The 22,901-nt window shown below is 38.5% G+C and overlaps 1 protein-coding gene across 1 annotated transcript in view; it reads right to left on the bottom strand.

Annotated features, from left to right (window-relative positions):
* The window catches only part of LOC126481218 (valine--tRNA ligase), a 209,189-nt gene that overhangs the window by 2,354 nt on the left and 183,934 nt on the right, over positions 1 to 22,901 (bottom strand). The window contains exon 17 of the mRNA XM_050104822.1: positions 7,170 to 7,336. Within this exon, the coding sequence (XP_049960779.1) occupies positions 7,170 to 7,336 (167 nt within the window). The remainder of the gene's footprint in view (positions 1 to 7,169; positions 7,337 to 22,901) is intronic.

Raw genomic sequence — 22,901 nt, 5'->3', positions numbered from 1 at the left:
ATACATGGGGGGTGGGGGTGGGGTGGGGGGAGGGGGGTGGGGGTGGGGGGGGGAAACTGGATTTCCCGGTTAAAAATACACTTTCTCCTGGGTGAAAATACACTTTTTCCGTGTTAAGTGACAGTACACTCTTCCTCGGCACTGTAAAACTCATCAATCCTTTGAATGTTTATGGTTTTATATACTGACATAGAATTTCCCGGCACTTTAGAAAACGAAACTCGGGGGAAAAACACGTTTTGAAAGATCTTTGATGTGCAGCAACATGTATGCTGCATATTTTCGTACAACGAAGTTATAAATTTGAATTCCACCAAACACCCCATGTCACTTTCCGAAGCACTGAAATCGAGATTGCGATGTGCTTATGTAAGCAAGTCATAGCTCATGTCACGTGATCTCGCCAGCTGATGGCAGCATAGGACACTTGATGTAGTCAGCCAATAGCAAGATCACTCTTAAGTAGCGTGAACACACACATAATAAAAGTGAATGTCTTAAATTAATATAATAGCACACATTAGTATCAAAGATTAATAAGCTGGAAGAGAAGCTAAGCTTCCACATACAATGTTAATCTTTTTTACACGTGTTACACTTTAAGATACATCACACAAATGTGCCAGTAAAATTTTTAATAACGATATAACTGTCTGATCTTCTGGGCTTGAAATTCTTCTAAATAGTCGTCCTCAAGGAGTTGATTTTTAAATGAGAGTCAAATGCATTGTGATTTAAGAAATTCATCGTACATTCTCGCACATTGGTCAGAACCAAAATAGTATTAAGAATTTTGTACGTAATAGTTCTTCCCCTTGCCACACGGTTCAGTATGAAGTTAGTCATTGTTTTGAGAAAAACAGCAGGAATAAGGATAGTCCTTATAATAAAACTTATTCATCAACTTTCTCACTTACAATAGGCTATCTCAATGTTGAAGGTATGAGTGGAAAACATGTAGTTTTAAATGATTTTGGAAATGAGAATATGTTCGATTCATTGTGTTTGAGTGAGCACTAGTGTAAAAGTAATGAAATTTCTTTTCATGTATTAGATGATTTCCAGCTAGTTAATAGTTTCAGCAGAGAACAACATATTCATAGGGGTGTGTCAATTTATGTTAAGAAAAATTAAACAAACAGGAGTAGTAGATTAGATTTTGGCTTTGTGTGTACTCAGTTGCACTTGATCTTGAAAATTTAAAAATTGTCATTGTATCACTTTACAGTCCACCCAATGGTGATAAACTAATCTTTTTAGAAAGACTTGAGAATTTATTAAATTTTTTTCATGGACCCCAGTGGAGAAAGTATAGTATAGTGATTTGTGGTGACATAAATGCTGCATTTGATATAACGAAAGATACACACAGTGTAAATGAATTTAAATATCTGTTAAGACAACTTAATTTTAGTTTTACTAACTACAAACCTACAAGAGAGACTGCTTGTCTTGACAATATGCTTACAAATGTTGGTAGAGATTTAATATGTTCCGATGTAGCTGTTTTTGGCTTCTCAGATGATGATTCAGTTTGGGTAGAAATAACATGGCTTAATATGAAGTCTACAGAGCTCGAAGAGCCTAAAGTGGCCATAACAGGGCCAATAACACAGGACAAAATTTCAAATTTTACGGTTTCACTCAAGAATTATGGTTGGGAAGATTTGTTTAACAATAACAGTCATTGTTCTGCTAATATAATCTTTGATAGATTTTCTCATGCTTTTTTAACTATTTTTAAGACAAGCTTTCCTCAGTACAAATGTAAAGTCAATCCCATCACATGTAACACAAATAAGCATAGGCATAAGTATGCATGGTACACTTTTGAACCAGCCAATACGAAAAACAAATTGTTAATGTATTTAGATTTTTATAGGCTACACAAAACAATTGAGGATAAGTTAAGATACTTAATAGCTAGAAAGGATTATAAACATGCAATCAACGAGACTAAGAAACAACATAACTTATTTAGTACTGAGTCATCCAAAAATTAATGTAAGAGCGCATGGAGTGTAATAAACTCGGTGGACAAAAGCAAACAAAAAGAAGTTGTCGTCATATCACCAACTGAGTTTAATAACTTTCGTGTGCAATCTGTTAATGAAATTTGTGAAGGTATTGTTAGGCCTCAGGAAACTGCATCTGATATCTTTAAAAAATGTAATAACATAAGTTGTTCATTGAAAGATAATTTTTTTCCTCAGAGGTAACACCAGATATTGTTTTAAGTATTGTAACTAAGTTTAGGGCTTCTGATAGTGTAGATATATATAATCTTTCTAGTAATATCTTGAAAAACATAGCCAGTTGTATAGTACTTCCTCTCACTTATTGTATAAATAAAAGTTTAAATGAAGGTGTATTTCCAGAGGTGTTAAAATTATCAAGAGTTGTGCTCATTTATAAGATGGGAGAGAAAAATTGCCATTCTAGTTATCGCCAGTTTCTTTGACACCATTTTTTATAAGGTTTTTGAATCCATAATCTGCTACCAGTTATGTTATTATTTGGAACATAACAACATTCTTTCTGCTGCACAATTTGGCTTTACGAAGGGCAAATCTACTGATTACGCTACTGATTCTTTGATAAAAAAGGTGCTTAGAGCTTATGAGGAGGAGAACTTTGCTCAGGCTACTTTTCGTGACCTTAGCAAAGCCTTCGACTGTGTAGAGCATAGTTCACTTCTCAACAAATTAGTTCATTATGGAATCATTAAAAATAATGTAGACAACGTATTTGAATCATTTCTTAATATCCATAAACAAATTGTGTGTATTGTGAACGAGAGATTGCAGATAGCTGACGTTAAGTGCGGTGTGCCACAAGGTTCACTTTTGGGACCTTTGTTATTCATTCTAATGATAAATGATTTGCATATACTCAATCCATCCTCTATGCTAATGATACTAATTTTTTCGATATTGATTCAGACTTTGATGCCTTTCAAACTATGACCAAAGACACACTATCGCAAGCAGCAATCTGGTTCCAAGCTAATGGATTTTTGCTCACTGAGAGTAAAACTCAGCAAACCGTATTTAGTTTAAGAGATCTGCCAGTAGAAGACTGTCTAGGTAGTGTTAAGTTTTTAGGTATTGTCACTGATAGTAAATTGTCTTGGGAGCCACACATTAAGTGTGTTAGTGCAAGGTTGTCTAGAGTGGCGTACTTGTTAAGAAATTTAAAAAATCATGTACCTTTGGTTTATGTACGAACAGCCTATTTTGTTTTTTTTCACAGTATCATATCCTATGGACTTTTATTTTGGGTTAATAGCACGCACATTCAGGCTATTTTAGTACAGCAGAGTCTCAATTATCCGATCTTCGGTTATCCGACCCTTTCACCGCGCCGGCCGTGCACCAGCCGACGACAGGTCAGTGACTACTGTATTGTTTGTTGATACTCAGTTCACTGTCGCCGTCTGCTACTCCTCACTCCTCAGTGTTAACTCAGATCTGTCGTACAGTGGATGTGTTGCACTTTGTTTATTATAAAAATTTGTGGTGATGGCTTCAAAACAGAAAAAGGTGGTCATTTCAATGGAAGAAAAACTTACAGCTTTAAAAAGAATAGACAATGGTGAAACTTTATTAAAAGTGGCGCAAGATTATAACGTTGGGAAAACAACAGTTGGGGACTGGAAACGGAACCGCAATGAAATTGAGAAGCAGTGTTCTCAGTGAGCAGCCTCGGCTGTTTTGGAACATTGGAAAACCATGAAAAAAATGTGATTATGAAAAAGTAAGTGAAGCTTATTCCTATGGTTTACTCAACATAGAGATAAAGGTGTACCCATGTCGGGACCTATTTTGCGGGAAAAAGCCTTAAAGTTTTGTAACGAACTAAACGAAGGTGATCCTGATTTCACAGCTAGTGTAGGCTGGCTCGATAGATGGAAGAAAAGATATGGAATTTGGCAACTTAATGTCTGTGGTGAAAAGCTTTCAGCAAATTTTGAAGCTGTTCAATTGTTTATGAATAAACTTCATAACGTATTGGACAAAGAAAGCTTAACAGGCGATCAAATTTTTAACTGCGACGAGACTGGTCTCAATTACAAAATGTTACCGGAAAAAACATTAGTGTCAAAGGCCGAAAAGGCAGCACCAGGCTACAAACATAGCAAAGAAAGAGTGACAATTTTTGCATGCAGTAACGCCACAGCAAATCTGAAAATGAAACTGTCTATGATAGGTAAGCCAAAAAAACCAAGAGCATTTAAAAATATATCTAAAAATGCTGTACCAGTGAAATATTACAACCAAAAAAGTGCTTGGATGGGCTCAGACATTTTTAAAGAATGGTTTTTAAAGAGTTCGTGCCACAAACTTAAAAGTTTTCCAAAGCCAACAACTTGCCCCTCAAAGCACTGTTGCTTCTAGACAATGCCACTTGTCATCCTAATGAAGATGAACTTCAAGATCAAGATGTAAAGGCCATATTTTTGCCTCCAAATGTCACATCCTTATGTCAGCCTATGGACTAAGGGACCTTAGAGACGCTGAAGAGAAACTACCACAGAAACTTGCTTTCCTCTTTAATTAATGCTATGGACAAGGGAGAAGACATGCAAGAGCAGTTGCGCCGTATTAATTTGAAAGACGTAGCTTATGAAGTGGCCCAATCTTGGGAGTGTTGGAGCAAATACTACTGCAAAATCCTGGAAAATTTTGCTACAGAAAAATCAAGAAAATTCTCCAGATGATGAAAATCTACAGCAGCAGACCGAACCAGAAAATACTACCCTGCTTTCATTGTTACGAAAAGTTCCAGGATGTGCTGACACCACAGAAGATGACATAAATGAATGGATTGTCCAAGATGATGAATTTGAAGTGGCAGATGAAGAAATAATCAACATGGTAAATGAAAAAGAAGAAGACGAAGAAGCGGATGTAGTGGAGGAAAGTGCACCTAAGATTTCTCACAACAAAGGACACAAGGCCTTAGAAACTGCTTTAAAATATGTAGAGCAACTGGAGGAAACATAGTCTACCAAGGTCTTACTTCTTAAGAGACTACGTGATTTCGCGGCAAAAAAACGGCAAACGAAAGACAATTACTAACTTCTTCACACAGTAAATATCTATTCAGTCGAATTTGATTTGTATTGCATTAAATGTTTAACTCATTTGGCCTACTTTAGTTTAATTTTTTGTTTTTGTTTTGTTTTATTTTCCGTGTTATCCGACGTTCCTGCTTATCCAACCTTGCCACGGCTGGTTTAGGTTGGATAATCGAGACTCTACTGTACAAAAGAAAGTTATTAGGATTATTACAAACTCAGAAAATCGTGACCACTGCAGGCCATTGTTTCCTGACCTAAAAATATTAACTGTAATAAACTTAATACACTTACACTGTTCTCTATATCTAAAAACAAAGATGATGTGACTTACCGAACGAAAGCGCTGGCAGGTCGATAGACACACAAACAAACACAAACATACACACAAAATTCAAGCTTTCGCAACAAACTGTTGCCTCATCAGGAAAGAGCGAAGGAGAGGGAAAGACGAAAGGATGTGGGTTTTAAGGGAGAGGGTAAGGAGTCATTCCAATCCCGGGAGCGGAAAGACTTACCTTAGGGGGAAAAAAGGACAGGTATACACTCGCACACACACACATATCCATCCGCACATACACAGACACAATCAGACATTTGTAAAGGCAAAGAGTTTGGGCAGAGATGTCAGTCGGGCGGAAGTAAAGAGGCAAAGATGTTGTTGAAAGACAGGTGAGGTATGAGCGGCGGCAAATTGAAATTAGCGGAGATTGAGGCCTGGCGGATAACGAGAAGAGAGGATATACTGAAGGGCAAGTTCCCATCTCCGGAGTTCTGACGGGTTGGTGTTAGTGGGAAGTATCCAGATAACCCGGACGGTGTAACACTGTGCCAAGATGTGCTGGCCGTGCACCAAGGCATGTTTAGCCACAGGGTGATCCTCATTACCAACAAACACTGTCTGCCTGTGTCCATTCATGCGAATGGACAGTTTGTTGCTGGTCATTCCCACATAGAAAGCTTCACAGTGTAGGCATGTAGATGATTACAGATCATTTGTTGGGTGTTGCATTTTTCTTGCCAGTCAGTGTACTAATGCGAACTGGCAATTTATAAAATAATGAACATAAGCACAGAGCCTTTTATGTGCAGTAAAGTTTTCCACTGATAAGTGACACTTATGCCGTGCCCATCTGCAATGTTTGATAGCCTTGGCAATTCCCAGAGCTCACCATCGGGTTGGTTTCTGATGAAATGTTATTTAAAAAAAGGGGGATTTTTAACTCTTTTGCTTTTAGTATTGCGGCAGTTGTATCCTGTGGTATTTTGTCAACATTTCCTTGTGAGATAGCATCAGATGGTACAGAGGCAGAGACAGGATTCCCATCAGCTTCCTTTACAGCCTATTTGCTGGGCACCAAGTCAGCCAACACTATGGGAGAAACATATCAGAAAATGCATAGTCTCCTAGAGTTTGCTGTCTACCCTCCACTGGATTGAGAGGAGGAAGCTGAAGTTATAAATCAACGGCTTAAAATAGGATTGCATAGTGGGAGAAACATGCACCATACTGGATGGCCTACACTACGCAGTTTGCCCTACAGTAAAATTTTGAACATAAAGATGTCAAATGTGGAAACATACCAAATGTGATTTATCTGAAATTAGTGAGGAAAACGAAGTCTATAAAATGTGGAGGGAGAATCCCCAGGAATATATCACGGCCTTCTCTGATTCCATGGCATGGAGCTTACAGGTTTTGATTGCAGCATGCACAGGTTTCATGTCACACTTAAGAGAGTTTAAGTACAGTTCTGTAATCCTAAGCAGTTATGTACTGCCACTTATCCAATGTCTGCTTATGAAGTTCATTTCAGTAAAATATATTCTTATTGGTACTGTAATTTTCACAAATTTCTGTGTGAAATTATAGCATCAATATCAAAATGGCTTTCATCCACAAACTGCATCACAATTGAAGTACAGTTAACTTGTTTTGTAGTTTATTTTTGCCTCTAACAAAATAAACACAATGATACCTCTTGTTAAATACCAAAAATTTAACAAACTCTTTTTCAGAGGCTATTTTTCATTACTTCTATGTAAAAGTGGTAATAATAAGATAAATTAATATTAACAATGACTGTACCTTTAACATTAAGTGAACCTCGCATTGTCCAGATACAGTTAGAATTGCACAGCCAAGTGGAGGATTGTCACAAACTTCCACCTTGCTGCAGTACGCCAGAGTTGATATGGCAGATGAGTACTTCACAATAAGATTAGCCACATCTGATGATGAGCATACTATATAAACTGAAAAAAAAGTCAGGTTTTAACAACAGTTTTTTGATTTCACTTTTACTATTTTAAGTGTAAGCTCTGCTCTTCACTTAATAAATACAAGATACTTTTGTTTCACTAACAACTTATACGGAGATATTTGCTTTTACAATGAATGGTCTCAATATACAGTCATCTATCTGTCATACTTATGAATGCTCAGTAAATTCACTCTGCCATTCACTGGCACTGAAATGATCAGGAAAATTATTGTATCAAATATACATGTACTGCTTCCATTATTTAAGCAAAATCAACCTGTGACGTATTTCAGCTTCATTGGCAAAAAAGTTAAAGTATTTATAAACACAAATTTTTCTCACAAAAAGCTTGGAACTTACATATTTTTCATGACATAAAAAGAAAATAATCAGTGTTGACAATCCTCTAGTTCAAACATAATTCATACTGAAAAATCACATTTTAAATGTCTGAATATGAACTTCGTAGCACTGACCTGCAACAAACACGTATTAGAAAAAAAGTATGAGAGGGAAGAATGTCTTAACCCTATAACACATTTACCTTGCTTCTTAATGGCACATTTGCAGTGAATTACAAAACAAAAAATTACATCTGAAGAAGCCGTTGATAATGCAGTAACAGTAAATAGCAGTCCTACAACAGCTCAAGTAGATTACATGTAAGAGGATTATCACAAGGTACACACGTAAGCAGGTCTAAGTATACTAAGTCTAATGGTTCACTAACTTAATGATGTATTTGTATAGCTAAATGAATGGATCTGAACAATTAACAGTTCATATGGATAATTTACATAGGTATACATCTTGTTTCTAAACATGTCTTTCCAAAATAATGTATGAGATGCACCCCAAAACGGCCTTCTAAAACGTTGGTAAAGCTGAAGTATTGAATAAGAATTAATTGATTTTTGTCACATTACTCTGAAACCACTGTTTGTAATCACTTGTTGTGGCACCTGATGTGTCCTCCAGAAAATATTGAACACAGCCATTCATAGGAAAGTGCTGAGCTGTCTAGTAGTCAGGTATTAACTGAATTAAGGCAGCCTCCGAAAGAGGGTGCACAAGGCAAAATCTATTTTATGCTTTGCCTTGTGTCACACAAATAGTTCCAAAGCTGAAACCAATTAGCCAAATATGGAAATAAGCTGACAAGTCTCCACTCGAGACAGTATCCACACAATAGCTCAAGACAGCACATCAGTACTCAACTACAGTCACCACAAAGAAGAGCCAAACTGGATACTCTAGAAGTAATTGTAGTAGTTGTTCACTGGATTCACAACTAGGCCAAAGTTAAAGATGGCTCTGTGCATGTCAACACTGAACTACGGCCATGCACCATCTTCATATTGCTGCAGATATTGAAAGGAAAAAGGTCGAACTAAACCATTCACACCCTGTCCATACTCACTGATCACCAAGATCTAGGTTGAAATCCAGAAGTAGCTTCCTTAGTTCAACATCAACACTAACAATGTCTCCATGTGCTGCCAGAGAACAACTGTGGGCAGCTACTTTCAAACCTACTGAGTGTCTACCATCTGAAGGTACCCTAGATTCATCCAGCTGGAGAACCCTGAGTAGGCTAAGATCTGTTTTTGGTAAATCCAGGGACAAATTTGTCAAATAGGGACTTTCCAGAGGACCGACACAATGTGAATGCAGAGGAGATAAGCAATGGATCACCCTCTGCCACTGTCTATGCTGCCCTGAGTCTTGCAATGACGAAGAGCCGATGAAAGCTGAAAGTAGTGCAGTTGCTGTTGTTCAGCACTGCAAAAAGAAAATTTACATAATTAACTAAATAAACTACATAAATTGTAAATTATGTGAATGGTATCCCTTAATACTGTACAGTCATGTGATGTAGAGTTCTGTACAGCTTCTGGTTCAACTGAACCTCTGACGAGACTGTATAATTGCTGCATGCAAACAAGCCATCTCAATACAGAAACTAATTTTGGGGATAGAGTAGTTTTCTTCCTGTCACATTTATATATTTAATGCCAAGTATATTTGGTGAATGCAACAATGACCTTCTCCTCAGAAACATATCAGTTTTGTGAAACTTTGTTAGAACTGGAATATTATCAAGTTTTACTTCTTATGAGCCTAGTCTCTGTATAGTTTTTAGTATTTTTATTATGGCTTATAATCCTTAAAGTACCCTATAGGACTGTCACAACTTTAATGAATTCAGTTTCTCTCTCTAAATGTAAACACAGTCTTGCATAGTGCACATGGCCAATTTACTTCTGTAACTGGTACAAAGACAAAACACCTTTAAGCTTCTACATAACCACCATGTAATTTAAGCAATTACAATATTGCTTATCCAGTTTAGTAGAAGGAGAAATAAAAAAGAGAAACCCTCAAATGGAACAATGCGGCTATTAAAGGAAAAGAGAGGGTTTCAAGAAAACAGCTATTCAGAGAAATTCCATTTTTGAGAGGGTACAACCAAAATTTGGCAAGAATCACAAATGTTTTTAGAGTGTGAAACTGACTAAAAAAGTAAGATATTACATCTTATCACTTAAGATGACAGAGCAACTAACACTAGAAAGAGAATTAAATAAGCAATTGAAGATTTGTGTAGATGTTTGAATAGCTTAGTAGATGAATCAGAAACATAAAACATTAATAATGAAAATAATGATATTCTGCAAGAAATGCCACATAAGCTACAGAAAGCTGTTTGAGATATGATGTGAGGAAAGCCTCCAGGGAATGATAGTGTTTCAAAAGAAACAACAAGAGCTGGAAGCAAAGTACTACAAAAGAAATTTTTAAAACTAAGACATAAGTCTACTGAAGAAAATTATTTCCCAAAAGAGTACTGTAATTTTTCTATTTCACAAGAAAGAAGGCAGATAATAATAATAAAAAAAACCCTATAAATGTAAAAGTGAGCTGCCCACAATATACAAGATCTTGACCAAAAGTATCAAAAACGGCGTGGGAAAAACAATGGATTTTAGTTCAGCATAAAAAAATTACCCAGCATTGGATGTCAAATGGTTGTTGTTGTTGATGTTGATGATGATGATGATGATGATAACAACAACTTAAGTCCCTCTTAATAAAATTTTGTTTCTGGGTTTTCAGCCAGCTAGCCTATCTCAAACATAATTGGCATGTGTATGAACAAATGGTAATTATTGGGAGCAAAATCAGCACTGCAGAGTAGGTGGTTAAAATTGTTCCATATTGAGGGGCAGCACAACCTTCCCAGTAGAAAAATGGGATGCAAACTAGACTATTGCATACTTCAACAAAGAAATGGCATAATTTCTTCACCGTGACTGTGCTTCTAGGTAACTGTTATTTAACAACAGTACATCAGCGAAGCATTACACTTTTTGTTGCATAGCTGAAAGTATGTGTCATTTGTTACAGATATATAAAACTGAGCATGATTTTCAGCTCCCCTTCTTTTTTTTTTTTTACATTAATGTGCCTCTCAAGAACTCTGGAACACCTATCTCATGCATACGCATGTTAAAAATGACATACAATCAATCAGATATGCTGTTTGCATCACTGTTAAGTGCTGTACTTTATTGACAACCTGCCTGCATATTTGGACTTGACTGACACCAGATACTTCAAGACACCTGCAACATCACAGCTCCAATTAGGCAGCATAAAAACTGTCTCCTGACAGACAGAAACCAGAATACTGTTCATGAGGCCCACTTATTCAGGTGACCAACAGATTCCAATACAGCATTAAGTCAGCTGCATGTCAGTGTTCTCCAAGGACATTGATCAGGATCCAATTAAGTGGCTGATAGAATTTCATTAAAATGCTAAATACAACACGTGGAATGACTTGATGTGTCTGGCAAAAGTCTAATTCTACTGTGTGCACTGCCCAGCAGTGGTATGAGAATAAAGAAGAGAAACTCGACAGAGAGGCAAATTCAAGGCTGAAACGAAAAAGACTGGTGACAATAAGCAGCATGTATACTTAGTGGTTGAACACTTGAAGAACAACTCCCTGTGTCATGGGGAAATGACACAGTCTTACAATAGAGAATGTTTTGGACCCAACCCACATTGTGAATCCAAATATGAAAAAGTCAATTAAATTAAAACCGTGTGCCTGACCGAGACTCGAACTCGGGACCTTTGCCTTTCGCGGGCAATTGCTCTACCAATTGAGCTACCAAAGCACAACTCACGCCCGGTACCCACAGCTTTACTTCTGCCAGTATCTCATCTCCTACCTTCCAAACTTTACAGAAGCTCTCCTGCGAACCTTGCAGAACTAGCACTCCTGAAAGAAAGGATACTGCGGAGACATGGCTTAGCCACAGCCTGGGGGATGTTTCCAGAATGAGATTTTCACTCTGCAGCGGAGTGTGCGCTGACATGAAACTTCCTGGCGGATTAAAACTTGCCTGCGAAAGGCAAAGGTCCCGAGTTCGAGTCTCGGTCGGGCACACAGTTTTAATCTGCTAGGAAGTTTCATATCAGCGAACACTCCGCTGCAGAGAGAAAATCTTATTCTGAAGTCAATTAAATCTCACATCTGAGATGTTAGTAACAGAAGACATGTACCCAGTCCTGTTAAAGTGGGAATTTCATCAAGAGGTGCCGATACACCAAAGAAATGCAACAGAAAGAGTGTCAGCTGAAAGAAGTATGACTGAGTCTAAATGTAGTCCCTTGGCAGTTGTAGAAGATGCCATGACCTCACTTCTCTCATACATCTGGTATAAGAGAAGAGATACAACAGTTTATGGCAGCCAGGAATGTTGGACAGAGTCCCCATGAGATAGCTGAAAGACGTATGGCTGAGTCTGAATATAGTCTCTATGGCAGTTGTAGAAGATGCCATGACCTCACTTCTCTCATACATCAGGTATAAGAGAAGAGATTCAAAAGTTTATGGCAGCCAGGAACGTTAGACAGAGTCCACATGAGATAGCTGCCATGAATATCAACCTCATATATCAAGGGGTGTGTTGCATCCATGGTCAAGGGATTGATGTTGTTGTTGTGTTTGTTGTTGTTGTTGTGGTCTTCAGTCCTGAGACTGGTTTGATGCAGCTCTCCATGTTACTCTATCCTGTGCAAGCTTCTTCATCTCCCAGTACCTACTGCAACCTACATCCTTCTGAATCTGTTTAGTGTATTCATCTCTTGGTCTCCCTCTACGATTTTTACCCTCCACGCTGCCCTCCAATACTAAATTGGTGATCCCTCAATGTCTCAGAACATGTCCTACCAACCGATCCCTTCTTCTAGTCAAGTTATGCCACAAACTCCTCTTCTCCCCAATTCTATTCAATACCTCCTCATTAGTTATGTGATCTACCCATCTAATCTTCAACATTCTTCTGTAGCACCACATTTTGAAATCTTCTATTCTCTTCTTGTCTAAACTATCTATTGTCCACATTTCACTTCCATACATGGCTACACTCCATACAAATACTTTCAGAAAGGACTTCCTGACATGTAAATCTATACTCGAAGTTAACAAATTTTTCTTCTTCAGAAACGCTTTCCTTGCCATTGCCAGTCTACATTTTATATCCCCTCTACTTCGACCATCATCAGTTATTTTGATCCCCATGTACCAAAACTCCTTTACTACTTTAAGTGTCTCATTTCCTATTTTAATTCCCTCAGCATCACCCGAGTTAACTCGACTACATTCCATTATCCTTGTTTTGCTTTTCTTGATGTTCATCTTATACCCTCCTTTCAAGACACTGTCCATTCTGTTCAGCTGCTCTTCCAAGTCCTTTGCTGTCTCTGACAGAATTACAATGTCATCGGCGAACCTCAAAGTTTTTATTTCTTCTCCATGGATTTTAATACCTACTCCGAACTTTTCTCTTGTTTCCTTTATTGCTTGCTCAATATACAGATTGAATAACATTGGGGATAGGCTACAACCCTGTCTCACTCCCTTCCCAACCACTGCTTCCCTTTCATACCCCTCGACTCTTATAACTGCCATCTGCTTTCTGTACAAATTGTAAATAGCTTTTCACTCCCTGTATTTTACACCTGCCATCTTCAGAATTTGAAAGAGAGTATTCCAATCAACATTGTCAAAAGGTTTCTCTAAGTCTACAAATGCTAGAAACGTATGTTTGCCTTTCCTTAATCTGTCTTCTAAGATAAGTCGTAGGGTCAGTATTGCCTCACGTGTTCCAACATTTCTACGGAATCCAAACTGACCTTCCCCGAGGTCGGCTTCTACCAGTTTTTCCATTCGTCTGTAAAGAATTCGCTTAGTATTTTGCAGCTGTGACTTATTAAATTGATAGTTCGGTAATTTTCACATCTGCCAACACCTGCTTTCTTTGAGATTGGAATTATTATATTCTTCTTGAAGTCTGAGGGAATTTCGCCTGTCTCATACATCTTGCTCACCAGATGGTAGAGTTTTCTCAGGACTGGCTCTCCCAAGGCTGTCAGCAGTTCTAATGGAATGTTGTCTACTCCGGGGGCCTTGTTTTGACTCGGGTCTTTCAGTGCTCTGTCAAACTCTTCACACAGTATCATATCTCCCATTTCATCTTCATCTATATCCTCTTCCATTTCCGTAATATTGTCCTCAAGTACATCGCCCTTGTATAGACCCTCTATATACTCCTTCCACCTTTCTGCTTTCCCTTCTTTGCTTAGAACTGGATTTCCATCAAAGCTCTTGATATTCATGCAAGTGGTTCTCCTTTCACCAAAGGTCTCTTTAATTTTCCTGTAGGCAGTATCTATCTTACCCCTAGTGATAGACAACTCTACATCCTTACATTTGTCCTCTAGCCATTCCTGCTTAGCCATTTTGCACTTCCTGCCAACATCATTTTTGAGACGTTTGTATTCCTTTTTGCCTGCTTCGCTTACTGCATTTTTGTATTTTCTCCTTTCATCAATTAAATTCAGTATCTCTTCTGTTACCCAAGGATTTCTACTAGCCCTCATCTTTTTACCTACTTGATCCTCTGCTGCCTTCACTATTTCATTCCTCAAAGCTACCCATTCTTCTTTTACTGTATTTCTTTCCCCCATTCCTGTCAATTGTTCTCTTATGCTCTCCCTGAAACTCTGTACAACCTCTGGTTCTTTCAGTTTGTCCAGGTCCCATCTCCCTAAATTCCCACCTTTTTGCAGTTTCTTCAGTTTTAATCTACAGTTCATAACCAATAGATTGTGGTCAGAGTCCACATCTGCCCCTGGAAATGTCTTACAATTTAAAACCTGGTTCCTAAATCTCTGTCTTACCATTATATAATCTGATACCTTTTAGTATCTCCAGGGTTCTTCCATGTATACAACCTTCTTTCATGATGCTTAAACCAAGGTCTAGGGGTAGCGTATTTGAATAATAATCAAAAAATCATAGGTATAGGGCACTCTCTTGCCACTGGGGTTGGAAACTGCCCTGAAGTTGGTAGAATCAGCAATGATCATTGGGATGAGGATATAGAGGGCAATGAAAGCCAGTGCATTAAAAACACACAATTTGTATCCATAGGACATGTGGCTTGTAATTGAAAAAGTGTCATGATGATATCCCCTGTGGCAAAGATTCTGGAATAGCCCCTCATTCAGATCCCCGGGAGGGGACTGCCAAGGAGGAGGTGACCATCAGAAAAAGACTGAATAGTCAACGAAAGAATAATGCTCTACGAGTCAGAACTTTGAATGGGGTAGGGAAGCTAGAAAATCGGAAAAAGGAAATGCAAAAACTCAATCTAAATATAGTGGGGGTCAGTGAAGTGAAGTGGAAGAAGCCAAGGATTTCTGGTCAGATGAGTAAAGGATGATATCAACAGCAGCAGAAAGTGGTACAAAAGGAGTAAGATTCGATACGAATAGGAAGGTAAGGCAGAGAGTGAGTTACTGTGAACGGTTCAGTGACAGGATTGTTCTCATCAGAACTGACAGCAAACCAACACCAACTATCAACAATGAAATCAACAATGATAGTAGAGAGAGAGAGAGAGAGAGAGAGAGAGAGAGAGAGAGAGAGAGAGATAATAAAAGGATACTGAATGGTAACGCAGTATGTAAAGGGAGAGAAAAATCTAACAGTCATGGGGACTGGAATCTGGAATGCAGTTGTAGGTGAAAGAGTAGAAGAAAGGGTTACAGGGGAATATCGGCTTGAAAATAAGAATGAGAGAGGAGAAAGACTAATTTAGTTCTGTAATAAATTTCAGCTAGTAACAGTGAATACTCTGTTCAAGAATCACAAGAGGAGGTGGTATACTTGGAAAAGGCTGGGTGATAATGGAAGATTTCAGTTAGATTAAATCATGGTCAGACAGAGATTCCAAAATCAGACACTGGATTGTACGGCATAACCAGGAGCTGACATAGATTCAGATCACAATATAGTAATGACATAGAATAGGGTGAATTTTAAGAGATTAGTCAGGAAGAATCAATATGCAAAGAAGTGGGTTACAGCAGTGCTAAGGAATAAAGATATATGCTTGGAGTTCTCTAAGGCTCTAGACATTGCAGTAAGGAGTAGCTCAGTAGGTAGTACCGATGAAGAGGAATGGACGTCTGTAAAATAGGCAATCCCAGAAGTTGGGAAGAAAAACACAGATACAAAGAAGACAACTGCAAAGAAATCATGGTTGAGACAAAAAATACTTCAGCTGATCGATGAAAGTCGGAAGTACAAAAATATTGAGGGAAATTTAGGAATACAGAAACACAAATTGCTGAGGAATGAAATAAATATGAAATGCAGGGAAGACAAAATGGATGTGTGAAAAAATGTGAAGAAATCGAAAAGAAATGACTGCCAGAAGGACTGTCTCAGCATATAGGAAAGTCAAAACAACCTTTGGTGGAATTAAAGGCAAGGGTGATAACATTAAGAGTGCAATGAGAATTTCGCTGTTAAATGCAGAGGGGAGAGCAGATAGGCGGAAAGAGTACAAAGAAGCCTCTATGAGGGGGAAGATTTGTCTGACGTGATAAAAGAGGAAACAGGAGTCGATTTTGAAGAGATAGGAGATCCAGTATTAGAATCACAATTTAAAAAAGCTTTGGAAAACTTAGATCAAATAAGGCGCAAGGGATAGGTGACATTCCTTCAGAAATTCTAAAGCCATTGGAGGAAGTGGTAACAAAGCTATTCATGTTGGTGTATAGAGTGTAAAAGTCTGGCACTATACCATCTGACTTTGGAAAAATATCATCCACACAATTCCGAAGACTGCAAGAGCTGACAACTGCAAAAATTATCACACAATCAGCTTATCAGCTCATGCACCCAAGTTGCTGACAAGAATAATATACAGAAGAGTGGAAAAGAAAATAGATTATATGTTGGATGATGATCAGTTTGGTTTTAGGAAAGGTAAAGGCACCAGAGAGGCAACTCTGACATTGCAGCTGATAATGGAAGCAATACTATATTGTTGACCTGGAAAAAGTGTTCGACAACGTCAAATGGTGCAAAATGTTCAAAATTTAGGGGTAATCTGAAGGAAGAGAGGGATAATATACAACATGTATACAAGCCAAGAGGGAATAATACGAGTAGAAGACCAAGAATGAAGTGCTTGGGTTAAAAAGGGAGTAAGACAGGGATGTGGTCTTTCGCCTCTACTGATCAATCTCTACATCAAAGAAGTAATGACGGAAATAAAAAAAGGTTGAGGAGTGGAATTAAAATTCAAGGTAAAAGAATTTTGATGATATGCTTCGATGATGACACTGCCATCCTGAGTGGAAGTGGAGAATTATATGATGTGCTGAATGGAATGAACAGTCTAATGAATATGAATTGATGGTAAATTGAAGAAAGATGAAAAAAATGAGAAGTGAGAACAGCAAGAAACTTAACATCAGACTGATGACCTCAAATGCTAAGTCCCATAGTGCTCAGAGCCATTTGAACTTAACATCAGGATTGAGTGTCCCAAATTAGATGAAGTTAAGGAATTCTACTACCTTGGCAGCAAAATAACCAATGATGGACGGAGCAAGGAGAACACCAAAAGCAGACATGCACTGGCAAAAAGGGCTCTCCTGACCAAGAGAAGTCTACTAGTATCAAACATATGCCTTAATTTAAGGAATAAATTTCTGAGAATGTACGTTTGGATCACGTATGGTAGTGAAACATGGACTGTGGGAAAACCGAAACAGAAGAGAATCGAAGCATTTCAGATGTGGTGCTACAGACAAAGGTTGAAAATTAGGTGGACTGAAAATGTCAGGAATAAGGAAGTTTTGTACATAATCGGAGAGGAAAGGAATATGTGGAGTACACTGACAAGAAGAAGAGACTGGATAATAGGACAATACGTTAAGACATGAGGGAGCTGTAGAGGGAGACAGAGGTTGGAATACACCCAGTAAATAATTGAGGATGTAGGTTGCAAGTGTTGGTCTGAGATAAAAGAGGTTGGCACAGGAGAGGAATTCGTGGATATCAAGTGGTAACAGAGAATGTTGAAGAAGAATTGTATCGATCTTTAACACCAATCTCTGCCACCAACTGAACATGCCATGAAGAATTAACTTAATGAACTCTGATTAGACCTCCATAGGTACTCAATCAATCACATGTTTGTCAAACACATTGTGTTTGACCTGTCTGAAAGAAATTTTGACTGATGAACAATTTGACAAGCAAGTTTGACAATTTATGCATGTGACTGGCAAACAACAGTCAGTTGCTTTCTTGAGATATCTGGCAATTGCAGTTTTGAAGATTTAAAGTTTGTATTCTGCTTTGCAACTTGTACACTGCCCACTAGTGTCAAAATACTTCTTGACACGATACAAATAGTGAGACAACTTCTTCAAAAGTGAGGTTAAATTTGAAGACTTAGTTGGCGTATCTACATGCTTCATTGAAAAACCTGTGGATATCAAATAGCAAATTTAATGAACAAGGCTGACCGTTTATAGGTGCCTTTATGCTGCAGCTGTCAAATGACAATCCAGCATTTAACCAATGCAGATACAACCAACTGCACTACCAGCCAGATATAATGCTCCACAGATGAATATTCATTTGGACGATGGAGGACAACATTGTGTTATTTTTCTACTGTGGATGTCCTGGACATGTATACTACTGGAGAGCAAGCAGATGAGTGCGCGACAATTATTACGCTGCTGTAGGCATTCCTCATCACTGCACAAAGGTACCACCTCTTTGTCTAGTCGATGAATACAGGAAAACTAAGCAAGTCAATCATCTATGGAGATGCAAGTGCCAAAGATAAAAATCCTCTGTTGACAACAGTTTCCAAGATTTTAGAAAATCTAATCAATGTCATCATCGACAGTCAAGCTACTGGGGCACCAGATGATTCAGGGGCTTTTTTTTGGTGTAATGTTGTATGCTTATCATCGCCAAGGAAAGTGACTGCACTGATGGGCATAAATGGGAAATATGTCCAGCCGACAGGAAAGTGTACAGTAAGAATAACTAGCAATAGGAGAAGTTATAATGTTATTCTTGAATGGAACTTCTTGTACACATCAGAAGCAGTCATAATCTATGGAAAACAGAGCTCCAGATTGATAAACGTTATTCAGACAAGGAAACATAATGAAGATTGCTCTTGGCAGTTGTTTGGCACTGAAGACATTGCTGTTCCACCATCACCAACAATATGAGCTCCAGCCATCAATCTAAATGCTCAGTTAGACTGCAAGTGGTCAAGGAGAACTTTGGATTACTGATTATCAAGAGCAGCCACAATTCAGCCCTAAAGGTATGAACGTAGGAACAGCTGAACCAGTCCAGGACGATCAGTTCAGTGCTACTGACAAAGAATTGTGGTGCACTGCAACTAGAGGCAATACTGGGAAGGAAGCCACTGTCAATAGACTCTAGCTTGATTGGTGAAAAATGTCAGTGGTGTTACCCATTCTGTGCCAATTTTCAGATGATTTCTAATCCAGAGAGGAGGAAAGATAGACAATATAGCCCATGGTAAAAGACAATATCAACACTGTGGACCATTCACCAATTAGCCAGCGCTCGTATAAGGCGCTACTGGCTGAACGATACATAAATTGGGTGGAAACGGAGAAGATGCTGCAAGGTAGTACTGAATCTTCAGAGTCCTTGGTCCTCTTCCATGGTCCTTGAGAAGGAGGGGGCCAGTGGATAACATTTCTACACTGACTACTGATGACTAAATAAAACCACAGAAAAAAAGTCTACCCATTGTAGTGTAGTGATGACACACTACACTGTTTGAAAGGAGCAAAGAATTTTTCAATGATGGATGCGCAGACAAGCTACTTGCAAATCGATGTTAACCGGGAGAAGACTGCCTTAATAGCACTCGACAATCTCTATTACTCCAAAGTTATGCCATTTGAACTATGTAATGCTCCAGCCACCTTCAAGTGTATTATGGACAACCTGCTTCAACATTGTCTGGATCACACTGTCGTTTTTTCAAAGACATCTAAAGAACATCTAAGCTGCTTTGACAACCACAATGAAGGTGTGTTCAGACAGTAGGCCTCCACCTGAATCCGAAAAAGTGCATCTTTGTTGCCCAAGAAATAAAAATGTTGGTATCTATTTAAGGATGACTGAATCCTTCCCAATCCAGAATAAACACAAGCAGTCATATTTATAACGTGAGAAATTTCCTCAAAATGTGCTCGTACTCCTGCGATTCGTACCCCTGCAATTCATCAAGGACTTTTATAGTAAAGCACATCACTTGCAATAATTACTGCCAAATTTTCCTGGAATGAGGTGCAAGGAAGATGCTTCTCTGTTCTCAAGGAGGTGCTAATGACAAGAATGACAAGACAGAATTTCACACCAATGCTTGCAGTTATGGGACAGGAGCAGCTCTAGTGCACATTCAGGGAGGTACTGAGATGTGATAGCTTGGTCTTCCAGGATACTTTCCAAGTCCAAGGTGAACTACCCTACAACTGAGGAATTGTGCTTTGCAGTTGTTTGAGCCATCAAAAAGTTCCAGCCGTATTTATATGGGGAACTATTCACCAATGCAATGGACCACTATCCTTTGTGTTGGCTGCCTAGCCTGAAGAATCTGTTCGGTTGATTAGTAAGAGGGATATTGAGACTTCAGGAGTATATCATGGTAGTATATAAAAGCAGATAGTGCACTGCTGAAAATTATTAATGGAAGACTGTAGGAGCAGAACTATCATGCAATGGGGCGCAAACTGTTGCTTGCTATTCCAACTTACATACGGCCAGCTATCCTGAAGTATTTCCATCATGATTCAACATTTGGTCACTTGCGATTATTGACGATTCTAGACCAGAAACAGATCCAGGCACCATTGGTCAGATCTCTCTGATCTAATATATACTATGTGAGCCACTGTAATGCATACCAGCAATGGAAGCCAAGCACATGTTGCAATTACCTCTGGCGCATCTGATACCAATTTTCTCTCGAACATCTCCATTCCACTGGACTGCATCGACCTCCTGGGGAGGTTTCCAAAGTCGGCAAATGACACCTGATGGATAATAGTCTGCACTGGCTACCTCAGCTGCTATGCTGCCACCAAAGCTGTGCCAAATGCCAAAGTTCTGTAAATCTCAATATTCCTTGAAGAAGACATCCTTCTGAAGCATGGAGCACCCTATGTGATGATCTGTGACTGAGGAAATGTTTCCCACTCAAGACTAGTATTAGAGGTAATTTCATGTTACGACATCACCCACGGGATAATAACTGCATACTACCCACAAATAAATTACGTCACAGAAAGTTTTAATAAGATGTTGGCAGATATACTCTCGATGTATGTTGATTTCCAACAAAGAGACTGGTATACAATCTGCTCATTGTGACATTCACATGTAACACAGCAATGTAAGACATTACAGACATCACACCATCCTTTCTTATCCACAGTTGCGAGAACGAAAAGACTGTGGATACACCATTTCCGTTTAAGTCAGGTGACACACAGAATGACTACATGGAACATTTCATCAGTAGAAGTGAAGAACCAAGACAGCTACATACAGTCCCCTGATGCCGTGGATAAGTTACTAAAATGCTTCACTGGACCATATGGTATCTTTCGTCATTTGTCGAATGTCACATACAAAGACAAGCATTATAGCCCTTCATTACGAAGACAAAAGTGCAGAGACTGTCAAGTGTCCACTACATGTAGTGTGACTACAATTGTGAGGTGCAGATCAGTGATGGGTTTCCCATCCAAGGAAACTGAATGCTCGCTCAACATCCGTGAAACTTCGATGAGAGGAGCTACTGTCAATGCTCATCACGCAAAGAGCCTCCAGTGCTGTCATACCAAGGATCACTGGCAAAATATGGATGTTATAGTTTGCTCCAGGAGAGGAAGCAATGCCATGTGCCATGAGCTGTGCTGCATGCAATCTGGAGTAGCAGTTAGTATTGCTGGCTGGTATGCTGCAGGTTACCAATTCAAATCCCATCACTAGCAAACATCCATTGATTAATATTTATCATTTTTAGAAAGTTCTCAAAAATTCTTTATGTTTGTATTGTTTGCTTATTCTGGAATATTTACTGTTTGTATAAATAGCAGCACTTTACGTCCAGCATACAGTTCTGTACTGTCTGTATGCTGGAATCCATAATAAATGTACTTTCAGTGCTAGGTGTTGTACTTCACTGAGGGCTCTGCTTTCAGATTTGGACACGATTGTGATTACAACGTGAAAATATTAACAAATAAGTTACATCAGCTGTAGATATTATCTTTAATGATTACCTTAATATTTTATTCTAAATCATTCTGAGGTATCTTTCTAGTTCCTATTTCAATATCCATGACAGAAACTGCTAGGCTTCCATTATATACCACTAACATTATCTGAAGCAGTCACCCTCATCCAATGTTGTTGTTGATGTTGTTTTCCTCATTGTCGTCTTTTTCTTCAGTCCAAAGAAAGGTTTGATGCAGCTCTCTGCAACACCTATTCGATGGAGACCTGTTCATCTCTGCATAACTACTGCAACCTACTTTGATTTGAACCTGCTTACTGTATTCAAGCCTTGGTATCCCTCTACAATTTGTACCCCCACTCTCCCCAATACTGAACTGATAATTCCCTGAAGCCTCCGCAGGACGTGTCCTATCATTGGATCTCTTCTTTTGGTTGAGTTGTGTCATAAATTTATAATTTTCCTCTAATTCGATTCAATACTTCCTCATAAGTTATTTAATCCACACATCTAATCTTTATCATTCTTCTGTGGCACCACACTTTAAAAGTTTCTATTATCTTCTAGTCAGCATTGTTTATCTTCCTCGCACCACCTCTGCAATAGGCCATATTCTAGAGAAACACTTCAGGGGGGGGGGGGGGGGGGAAATTATCATAATATTCAAATTTATATTCGATGTTAAGAAATTTCTCTTTTACAGAAATGCTTTCCTTGCTGGTCTCAGTCTACTCTTTACATTCTTCTTGCTTTGGCTAACATCAGTTATTTTACTGCCCAAATACCAAAACCCGTCTGCTACTTTTTGTGTCGCATTTCATAATTTAATTCCTCTACTATATTTCATCACCCTTGTTTAATGTTTGT

Source organism: Schistocerca serialis, chromosome 5 (genome assembly GCF_023864345.2).
Source record: "Schistocerca serialis cubense isolate TAMUIC-IGC-003099 chromosome 5, iqSchSeri2.2, whole genome shotgun sequence".
Classification (NCBI taxonomy): domain Eukaryota; kingdom Metazoa; phylum Arthropoda; class Insecta; order Orthoptera; family Acrididae; genus Schistocerca; species Schistocerca serialis.
The sequence above is the reverse complement of the archived record's forward strand: the minus strand, read 5'-3'. Positions and strand labels throughout refer to the sequence as shown.